Consider the following 11,869-nt stretch of genomic DNA (forward strand, 5'->3'; position numbering starts at 1 on the left):
ACCACTCGTTGATAATTTTTGTTTACATCCATTTTCAAAAAGTGGCTAAAACCTACCACACACAGCAAAACAGCAGTTAATGAAAATGAGATATAGCTTGATGAAAATGCCATCAAATATGTAAATAGCAGGTAGTTGGTAGTGACCAATAATAAGGCTAAAAAGAGAGTGAATGCTTGATTAAAAAGTTACTGCTAAAACTGTAAATATAGTAAAAGTACATCCATTATTTTCAATGCAAATTTCAAAATAAACAGCAGTTTTTGGGTGGGGCATTGGCAGTGAGTTGGAAATAAGGCACTAAAAGGTGCAATCAGCGCCATGTTTCAGTATCATGGAGTCCCATGGAGAGAAACAGAGAGATGGGAAAGGCTGTCTTCAGGCTGACATTAAGGTTTTCACAGGATAGAAAACAATTTTTGTTCTTTGGGTACAGAAACAAAGTATAGTACAGTGACAAAATCTATATGTGGTTGAATGAAGTTTTTTTCTTTAAGTAAGAAAAAGTGAAGAACAGATTTTTTTTCAATGATCTCTTTCAAATATTTCCTCTCTCTTTTAATTATAGCTTAAAAAATAGAATGTCTGGTTGTTCTGAGTAAACAAAAGCTTCATAGAAGTAGTGTAAAACCAGTTAATTAGCACTGATGTCAGATAAATTGATGGATCATTGGAATAGAGAGAGAGCTGCATGTGCATCTGAGGAAGCAACTCTGTGTGTGCCACTGATTAAAAATGCAGAGTCAGAACTTGGCTTTGGTTTAGGTCTGAGGGAATATCATCAGGAGAAGTCAAACACATGCAATTTAAGAAGTACTACTTGTACAGCAGATATTTCTACACTCAGCAGTTGAATCTGAGCTGAAGATTTTTACTGTTTAAATTATGGTTAAAGCATTCCTTCGATCCATATTTCATTATTCACCACTAACTTCACTATTATGTCACATACAGTTCCCAAATTACAGCATATCAATCTTCTCAAATGGCTGTGATTCGATATGCCATTTATGTGTCAGGCAATCTACATATTTTAATACTATTGCTCATTACCAGTCACAACAAACATCAGCCTCAGCCTTAGCCATGGACCTTGAGAAATGTTCCTGTTAGGCTTTCATCCAACAGAGCACTCCCTGTTGGTTTGTCTCATTAAATGGAAAGTTTAATCTACCATTTGGAGCAATTAGCTTCTGAACTGTCTTTTTAAAAGCATTAAATAAAGAAAGAAAGGAAGAGACAAAGAGGAGAGAAGAAGTAGTGAAATGTCAACGGTTAAAGCAAGGCCAGAGCCTTCTTCTGGCAGATTCCTTTCTGACCTTCTCATTCCTTGTCTCCATCAATTTATACATCTGCCCATATTGTACAGTTACAGAGGAATGAATCAATTTACATCTAACCCCTCGATTTTTGAATCGAGGGTTAGATGTTCTAACCCTCGTGATTGAATAAATGCATGAATAACAATTTCCAGTGCAGAGCCTGACACACTGGAACTCAATTTGTCAATATTTTTTAAGTGATGAAAGCAAGATCTAGGACAGGATTCAAGCTGTGAGCATCCAAAATAGAAGCTGAAACAAAAGTTACCGAAACATTTCTGATAGAAGATGTAGCTAATGCTGCAAAGGCAAACGAGAGCTTAGGTACAAATCTGTAAGGGGCACAAGCAAGGACTGTTCCTACAAATTTTAGTAGAGTCTGAGTACCTCTGCAAAGTCTGTAGCTTAGAAACGTCTTGGGGCTTAAAAGAGATATATAGCTGAATGTTGTCTGCATAGAAATGATAAGAACTATGCTTAAAAGTGCTCAGAGTGTGTTCAGTTCAGTTCAGTTCATTTTTATTTCAAACATTTCAAACATGTGCCTTCACAATCATTACAAAATATCATTCCATTATTTGTTTGAAAAGGAGTAGGCTGAAGTATTTACTTATTTGTCCCTACCCCCTCAAGTTTTACCTCTCATTCATTTAATTTTTTTTTGTCTTAAATTAAACAAACAACATATGAAACATATGAAACATATGAAGTAAAACAAAAGGTATCTAATATATCAAAAAAAGTAAAGGCCCCAAAACAGAAAACATGTGGCACAGAGACAAGGCTAGACAAGAGGAGGATGTCCTATACTTAGAAGCTGCTAAAGAAAAAAGCGAAACATGACGATCAACAGTGTGTAAATGTCAAATTGTCCAATCATAACAGTTCCTTCTGGGTTCATCATAGATGTCTATAGTTGTTTAACTTCTTATTGCTGTCACTGTTCTTGAACAGGTCAATACTGATTATCAGCACCCTGTGGATTGGCGTGACGTGGATGTATTAAGTCAAATTTGGATTTTATAAATAAATTAATAATAAATGTTCTTCACAGCTTTACAACAGGAGATCACATGGAAAAGACCAGGAGGTACCACAAAAGTCAAAAGTGTGAATCAGGCCCTGGAAATATATTTTGACATAAAAAAAAAATAAGCTCACAAAAAATGTATTCAGTCAAGTCTGACCGGCGGTACCCTAAGGAGGAGCTCCATGACTTTACAGCAGTGCGTTTTTTGTTCAAGCTCCCTCTGCAACTTGAACGGAAACTATATGTCCTATCATGGGTTATATCAGTACAGACAATGTTGGACAAAGGTTTTTCTTTCTTTTTTTCATGGGTCCTGTCATGCCTTTAGATCTTAGATGTGAAGCATCATTATGACACTGTTAGAAAGAAAACAATATCTTTCTTCATGCCTCATCATGTCTGTTATGTATCAGATCTATAACTCATGCCTGACAAATAATGTGTAACACTGCGTCCCCCCACTCTGAGTGTCTGCCTGTTTGTTTCTTTGTCCTTTTTTTGTCTGTATCGCTCACACAAAAGCACACCCTGTTCTGACAGTCTCTGTCTGGGTGGTTGTGTCAGTATCTTTTGGGTTCATGCAAATCTGCCGTTTTTCTTTTCTGATACTGCACTGAAAGTGTCCCTTCACTAAAACTCAGAGGCTCGCTTGCAGTCAAGATGTATACTAATCATAGGGCTGTTTTATCCTTCTCTCTCTCAGGCATGCTTGCAAAATCACAAAATCCACTCCCAACTTTTTCTGCTCCTCCTTTCCTCCAGCTTTGCCTCTCCTCTCTCTACTCTCCAGTCTGTCTTCCTGCCCTAAATTAGTTGATGGCTTTCGGATGCCAGTTGCTCCCCCCCTACTGTGACAGCACCTGTACAGAACCTCTCTGCTAGGCTGTGTGAGTGACAGCTTTGGCAGGAAGTAAGCCATTTCGAAGTGTAGAGGGCCAATCTAACTGAGCTTGAGGGGGAAGCACCACATGCCCATACATGCATGTGCAACTTTGAGTATGATTCTTTTTACTAAGGATGAGGCCTTAAGACACCCTAAAAATTAAACAGTTTAGGAAATTCAATAAAGGTTTGAAGCAGGGGCAGCTTTATTACACTTAATTTAGGGTTATTACATATTCAGTTTTTCTCTATTTTTCTCTCTTGTGTTGTATCTCCTAGTCTCTCTTTAGTGCCCACACACAATGAATACAGTGTGATAATGATGATGTATTTCTGTGATCTCTCCTCATTGCCTCCTAGGGAAAGTGAGAAAGCACCTGTCTCCTTGTCTTGGCATTAGAGTAGTCTAACATCATTAAGTGGGCCAAATATGTCCCGAGTAGGCCTGCATTAAGCAGGTTCAGACATGCAGTCTTATAAGTTGGGTGAATTTTTTCAACTGGCACTTTTTGGACAATTCAAACAATTTGCGCTGTACTGTGCACCAGCACATATTACAAATCCAAGTCACCAAGACAAGAAGAATAACCATGATTAATGGCTGGATGTGATTTTATTGTTGCTTCTTCACAACTGCCAGTAGTGAGTCACAGCTGATTTTTTTTTTACATTTGTCTCTCCCCCAGAATGGGCAGCTGCAGCAGCGTTTGGATAATGTCCAGAGAGACTTCATTGTCTTCAACAGAGAAAAGTAAGAGCCTATTCTTTCTTCACCAGCTAATACTGCCTTCTCATGGAATAAATAGCACTGTAGCTTTCAGTAAATGAAAAATGAGAAACAATGACTCAAAATGAAGGTAACACTGTAAATACTATGCCTTTTCACCATCATTAGTAATAATAATAACAACAATAATAATAATGATTGTTTGGTTTGCTGGATATGCGGTTTAATAAATATTCTAGCTGTAACCAGGAATAATAGAATAATCCTTGCTGCTTGGTGGAAGCATAAAGGAAGGTATTAAAAAAATTAACAACTGGTAAAGGCTGCCCAGTACTGAATATATCCTGTATATCAGAAGTTTCTGGAAGTAATAAGAGATATGATTCACCACCATAATTTGCATAAGGAAATGTTCAGGCAGGTGCAATGTTGACTCACGCAGTGGCATATTCTACAAGAACATAAAATAATTTCATGATTATTTCAGTCTATCTAAATCATTTATCAAACCTTATTATCCCAAGCCAAGCCAATAGTACACAGAAAAGGCATAAAAACAGATATTAGAGGCTATGAAATTGTTGCTTTGAGGAAATTAGTTTGACTCAATTTGCTGTAAAATAAAATGGTAATTTAGTCTTCAGCTAGCTTAACCTGAAAGTGTAAATATTTATACTTTATTTCATGAACTTCTATATTCATTATATGAAATTAAATGATATGTAGTATTATCAACATACAAATAACAAATTAAACAGTTGGAAAGCTGGAAAAAGACAACAATAGAAAAAAACCTAAAAGCTTAATTTAGAAAATATATTTTAGTATTATTTCAAAGTGCCATTGTTATTTTACAGGATTTAAGGTATGACTTAGATTACTTATGGACTTTTTGGCAGTATAATGTATGCTTAATGATGTATACAGTCCTGTGAACGGGTTCTATTAGGGTGTAGATCATCCCTCCAGTAAAGCTTTCTGTGCTCCTAAAACAAGTTGAAGTTGTCTATAAAAGTCAACTCATAGATGCCACAGAGTGAGGAGAGTCAGGTGTGCAAGCTCAGCAGGCAGCTGGAATAACCGACTCCACGGCTCAGAGTAGAAACTAGAGATGAAAAGCTCACTCTTCTTTACAATGTTGCTTCAGGTCATTAAAGTTTGCAGGCATTCTTTTATGCACAGTTCTCTTGATTTCTTGACACAACTTATCAAGTGGATCGAGGTCTTGACTTTGGCCCATTGTGCCACCTTACTTTTTTTCTTTTCAGCCATTCTTTTGTAGATTTCCTGCTGTTCTTGTGATCATTGTCCTATCACATGACCCAGTTTGGAGTTTTAATCAGACATATGTCCTCATATTATATTCTAAAATGTCTACATATAGACTCTACTGTTTATGTATAGAGTGGCATTCATGGTGGATTCAATGAATGGCTGAAAAACAGATCCAAATCATCATCCCTCCAACACCATGCTTGACTTTTGGCATAATATGTTTACCATTTGGTCTGGGTGGGCGACCGTTGTTCAGCGGGTTGGAAAGCTCATCTTGTAACTGGAAAGTTGCTGGTTCGATCCCCAGCTGTTTTGGTCGTTGTGTCCTTGGGCAAGACACTTCACCTACCGCCTACTGATGATGGCCATTGGCGCTGATGGTGCGATATGGCATCCTCGCTTCTGTCAGTCGGTCCCAGGGCAGCTGTGGCTACAACTGTAGCTTGCCTCCACCAGTGTGTGAATGAATAGTGGAATTGTAAAGCGCTATATAAATGCAATCCATTATTATTGTTTGTTCGATGCAGCTTTGCAAACCTAAATCGAATTGCTGTGTTGTTTTTAGAGAGAATAAGATTCCTACTGGGAACACTTCTGAACAAACCTTGTTCTTGTTCTTTTCATGCTAACCAAGGCTTGTAGAGTCTCTCATGTAGCTATTGGCTTTTTGGGAATTTTTCTGAGTATTGTGGTCTGATCTTATAGTGAAATTGCTGGGACGTCCATGCCTGAGATTGGCGAGAATCTTCAATGTTCTTTACTTGTGAATAACCTTTCTCACTTGACTTCAAATTGGGTGGAAATGGCTTATAATGGTTCCTAGGTTGGTGGGTAGCAACAGCTCCTTCTTTAAGGTCATTGTGTTACATTTTGTGACTACCAAACTGCTAAAAGCTCTGCTTTTACAGAGGTGTTCACACTTGTTGGTGATTAGCTAATCAAGTGCATTTGATTAGCAGCGTCTGCTTGCTACCTACCCTCTTAATTCCTATGGACGCTAATCTAAAAATTGATGCTCCTGTAAAAACATCAATTTTTAGACTAGTGTACAAGGAGACCAAATTTTAAGGTAACAAATAGCTAAAATTTTGGTTGATAAGGTAGGAGAAAAGGTCAGTAGGTTTAGCTTTAAAAGAACAATTACTGTAAAATAGGACCAGCTACATGTTTTTGTCATCACAGGGAATAATATCTGTACCACCAGCTGATACATGTTTCCCTCTTAAGTATCCATTTAAAAAAAAATCATAAAATGCCAGGCTAGCAATTACAGGTTGAATGTCAAGCTAAAATGATCCAATTTCAGTGCAATTAGTTACTAAGTCATTGCATGGAAGATGAAAAGATGTGTTATTGTTAACTTTTACAGTATTCTTGCAGAATATAGCAACAGACACCGGCTGACTTTATATCTACTCAAATAAATCTTTCATCAACAGGTCAAGAAAAGCAGTGGCGGACACCGAGTCCTCTGAATTGTCCACAAGTGAGAAGAACAAGGCAATAGAAGATGGACAGAACAACAATATCGAGCCAGCTGCCTACTTATCAGGATAGATCTCATGATGCGAGATCCCTGCTTACTCCCTCATCACTTGCACCTGCCCACGGCTTATATCTATCTGCAATTTGCACCCAGACACATATTATTCTATGAGCACAGGCACTCGAAACTGGCCTTCAGTGTTCCTGCACCACTTTGTTATCCACAACACAAATGCGCCACAGTATGCACTTGTGCATCTCTGTTCACTCACAAAAAATTAATTACGAAGAACTCCAGGACTGCAGGAGTGAAATGGACTCCTGGAGCAGCAGCCATGCCCGAGCGAGGCATTTTTCCTGTCACCAAGAAGAATGGCTCTCAGCAGAGTGTCACTCATATAATGTTCCCTTACATCCATCTGGTGCTCTAATATCTGCTCAGCCTCTACTCCGAGCAGTTGCTGAGGTGAAATGGTAGTCACTTCCCTGCCTGACAAAGCCACATCTGATCAGCTGGTCAACCATGGCCAAAAGCTATATGTGCTGCTGCTGCTTGGATGGGAGACTTTTTAGTCCGTGGTGGTTATGTAAGTGTAACATGGTTCACCAGTGCTACATAAAAAATGACAACAAGACGGAATTAGACCGACAACATAGCAGATGGGCAGCAGGTGTTGAAGAACACTGAGGATGACGCCATTGTACAGTGTGCTCTATTTAATATCGGGACATGAGCATGACAATAGGAGTGCAAAACATTAAAACTGAACAACTTTGAAACATAAAACAAGATATTTGATTTAACACAGCAAACACTAGTTCCTCTAAGAAAAAATTCTATGTAGCTAAATTGTAGAACTGAGCACGAATGGCTCATTTTATCAGAGCAGCAGGTACATGTTGGTAGTGGTCATGTTGCATAGCTTTGCCAGTTAACAAAGATGATAGGATTTTAGCATTTGGTTTGAAGTCCCAGTTCCAATCAACAGCAGATATAAGCAAAGCATCCCATATGTTTCCTTGACTTGCTTATGAGTCATGATGTGTATTTAAAATGCAGCTACCAAACTAGCTTTTTCTCTCAACCTTGGATGTTTATATGGAGCTTTTACGTTTCATGCTGACTTTAATCAGTGTGTCCTGATGGAAATCTTCATCAAAACGCTGACATTTTGGACTAACCTTTGCTTCAATCTGCAAATGACAAACTGGGTCTCCACAAAAAGGTTCACTGCGATGAAAACATAGAAAAAAGCTAGAGGGTAGATGTTATATGTTCTGCACTGAACCTCGCTTTGCACATGCTTCTTCATAAAGTGTAGCATTTATGCACAGAGAAACAAAAAAAAAAAATAAAGATCTTATGCTGTGAGTGAATATTTATCTCCTTAGGGTGGTTTTCTAGATGATAATTAAGCTGACTCCTAGACTGCATTCATTTTTCAGTTATTGTCTGCACTCATGTCTGTTTTTGTATTTTTTACTTATGTTCTTCCTGTTTTGTGTTGGATACAACCAAATGCATATGTGCCACCAGATAAGTCTGCAAATTTGTAATCGCTCTTAATTGCTCCCATAAAAAACTGAATCCATTTGCAATCTGTCGCTGCATCAACACATTTGTGCAGCTGCTACAACACTGATATAAAATTTGGCAGCATCCAAATGAATACAAGGCGTGAAAACACCCTTCTTTCGTTCAGTAAGATTTGCCATAGACTTGTTCAATATTATATCCGAAAACCACACCTGCCTCTGAGGTTTGCAGAGGGGTGCCTTAGACCATAGATATGGCACACAGCTGGTTCCCATAGCTATATGTGCATGTTTTAAAAACCTGAGCTCTTTTCACAATCTGTAAGTCAATGTGATTTATACTAATCCCACTGTGCCACTCTATTGACCTTGAGCTTGTCTAGCTGCAGTATCACTCAATCCTTTCAAGTCTATGATCTCTTGTAATTACATTTAAAATGTAGTTTAATCTCTAATTGAATGACTCTTGGCACTTTTCTACTGAAGACAGGTGCAATGTTTTTCAAATTACTTTTGTGGTGTCGTTGTTGTTGTCCTAGATGTGATTTTAGAAATTCAAAGGTGGGTTTCTGTAAAAGGTGTCTGTATATTATAAGGTGGGATAGTTCAGTAGATGGAATAATCCTGGATACACGTCAAGCAAACAGTATTTCAATTTGATCTTATACGGGTATCAAAATGTTGGAATTATTGCCTCAATGTGGCACATTTGCCACCTTCAGAAACCAAAAGAAAAACAACAACCCCAAAACAAAACTCAATGGCAAATGGTACTTGACCCAGGTAATATAATTTCTCAACAAAACATATGTGTTAGAAGAAAAAGAAGAAGAATTTATTCTGAGAATACACTTGTTCCACACATGTGAATCTCACCCCTCTTACGGTTTTGTTGTCCTTCAGTTGTCACTGTGTGTTTATTGTAATTAAATGTGTTGGAGTTGCAAACTGTTAAGGTGTGCCTTAAATAATAACTTTCTTTTTCTGAACCAACCTGACTGTCCTTGTGCTTTATTCCATTAAAAAAAAGAAAAGAAGTTTGATTCGGAGATTACTCTGCTCCAGTCTAAAGATAATGCTGCCCCCTAGTGGTAACTGACTACAGGTACAGTGAGTCTTGGATTGGAAACCTATGGTTAATGTGCAAAAAGGAGAAAGTTGAAAACATTTTTGGTATCACATGTGGAGAAATCAAAACCAAGCTAATGTATATTGAAAAACCTGCTTCAGTGGCCATTGTTTACTGTCAGTGCGACACTAGGCTAAATTGGCAGTGGATAAGTGTCTCAGGGAATTCCTTTAATGCAGTCAGTATCAAACAAACTCAAAGCATTTCCTGTCCCTTCTCTCACCCACATGCATCTACAAATACAGACCTGAGACCTGAGACCAGCCCTTCCCTAGGTTATCTCGAAGGCACAGTCCAATCTCTCCTCCATAGAAACCAGAGCTGAGGCAGCACTTTCCACATAAATGGCTGATCTGAGTTGGTGGGGATGGGACTCTCAGCTGATAAATACTTCCCCAATCTGCTGGGCATCAAACAGATATAATCAGCAAACCTCAGCTTGATGATCTCTCTGCTTATCAAGAAGGTAAGGGAATCGCTGCCAGTTTGTTAGTGCGTGTGCAAAAATGAGAAAATGTCCACTGTGTTTGATAATAAAGGTGATTTATTACTTATAATCTATAATTTTCCAAGGCAAATAAGAGCGCATTAACGCTCTCAACTATTAATACATTTCCAATAACACTTAAAGTACAGGAAATAATAATACTACACAGTCAAACCCCTTATTTTATTACTACTGCATGACTGGCATCAGCACTACTTCACCAAGTGGGAAATGAAAGGACTGGATGAGTCTCACAGGCTCATCTGAAACAATCTGAACTCCGTAAGTTAAATGTAAATGTTAAGGGAAGGAGAGATATTCATAACTCGTCCTGTTACAGCGTTGTTTGTTTACATCAAGTGTTTTTGCAGTTTTTGTGCATGTCTGAAGATGCTTGACAAATTTCTGGAGAGTATTCTGATAATGATGTGAAATCAAATCACAGTGTGCACTTACAGCCACCACGCACACTTCTGTTTAGATTGCGGTTGCAGACTCATTGCTCCGTCTGCTTTTCCCCATCATCACAGTGATGTCATGAGACATTTACTCACTACCTAACAATCCAAGAGGGACCTCGCAGAAGTTTTACTGCTGGACCATAAAACTGAGGGCATGTGTATGTAGCCCCCGCTATGAAAGACTTATGAGAGACTATGGACACTTTGTCCAGCCAAAGTAGTCAGATTTCATTCTTTTTTCTCTGTCGTGGAAGCACATGTAATTTTATTATGTTATTTTCTTAACCTTTGTTTAAACAAAATGCCAACATTGCCTGGCATCCTGAGACTTAACTATGATTAAATTTCACTCGAGGTGTGAGTGGTACACCTTTCTGTACTGCTGGACCTGCACACTGTCATTCTTACAGTCCCTTCCTCGCTGCAGCGCTGACAGTATGTTTGCTGAAGTTTTACTGCAATGATTATGCTAATTCTATTGTTGACAGTAATAAGGTGTTTAATGCATAATAAGCTGCTTCACATTTCCAAGGCAGTGGAAAACCTTTTAGGATTTCAGGATAGAGAAATACTGAAATCCTGCACAAACTGTGCCACAGCTATGTTTCCATACCAGTAGCTGCAGGAGGCTGAGTTTTCCATAATGAGCAAATACATGACACATGCAAATAGTTAAGACAAAAGCAGACACAGTTCTGACACTTTGACTGAGAAACCTGGATAACAGGCATCTGGCACTAATAAACTTTGCTCTTAGAATAAATGTTTTAAACCATGAACCTTCCTGGAAGTGCTTCTGTATTATTAGAGTGCTGACCATTCTTGCTAAATCATGAACACTGAGCCTAACAGAGGCAGATGAGGCTCTTTTTGCTTAATAAACAAAATCAGATTTCAAAATAAGTTTTGTATTTACTCAGGTTATCTTAATCTACTACTAACTTACTTCAGCACAGCACTGTAGATCTTGCACATGTGTAGAGATGTCAGAAGTTCTTCGATCATCCCCGGAGATATGCAGGCCAATAAAGCAGAAACTGTGGCCACATAAAGATGTTTATGCAGAGGTATAGTGCTGCAGGGCTCTAATCACTATTTATTGGGAAGTGAGTCACGGCAACTTTTCACAAAATACATAAGAATGACCTAACACGCGAAGTGCATATACCATGATGGTGCCAGAACATTTGTCCAAACAACATCCAGAATTAAAAAGTAATTATGGATGCAAAACAGATGTGAAGTGAAAGAAGCAAAGTTAATCAAAGTAGATCATTTTTATAGTGTAGCGTACAACTTTCATTTGCTGCTAGAGCATTTGTTGTAATATTTTCAATTATATATTTGCTTCAAACGATTGTTTGTTTGTTTTTAAATTTACATTTTATGCAAAATGCCAACTTTTTTGGAAACAGGGTTGTAAAAAAACTGCCTTGAAGCCTTCCCTGCTTTACACACTCAAACTAGTCTATTAAATATTTCCATACATCTTGATGTTAAATAATTAATATTATAAAATAAAACAAGTCAGCCAA

The 11,869-nt window shown here is 38.1% G+C and overlaps 1 protein-coding gene across 1 annotated transcript in view; it reads left to right on the forward strand.

The window, feature by feature from the left end:
- stk32a (serine/threonine kinase 32A) overlaps positions 1 to 9,251 on the forward strand; it is a 66,592-nt gene extending 57,341 nt beyond the window's left edge. The window contains exons 12-13 of the mRNA XM_085289545.1: positions 3,921 to 3,985; positions 6,676 to 9,251. Coding sequence (XP_085145671.1) covers positions 3,921 to 3,985; positions 6,676 to 6,793 — 183 coding nt within the window. The 3' untranslated portion in view covers positions 6,794 to 9,251. The remainder of the gene's footprint in view (positions 1 to 3,920; positions 3,986 to 6,675) is intronic.
- Positions 9,252 to 11,869: the final 2,618 nt, after the last annotated feature.

Source organism: Mchenga conophoros, linkage group LG10 (assembly GCF_057382185.1).
Source record: "Mchenga conophoros isolate Kocher_MC1m ecotype Shallow Benthic linkage group LG10, M_conophoros_male_GT1.1, whole genome shotgun sequence".
In the NCBI taxonomy this organism is placed as follows: Eukaryota; Metazoa; Chordata; class Actinopteri; order Cichliformes; family Cichlidae; genus Mchenga; species Mchenga conophoros.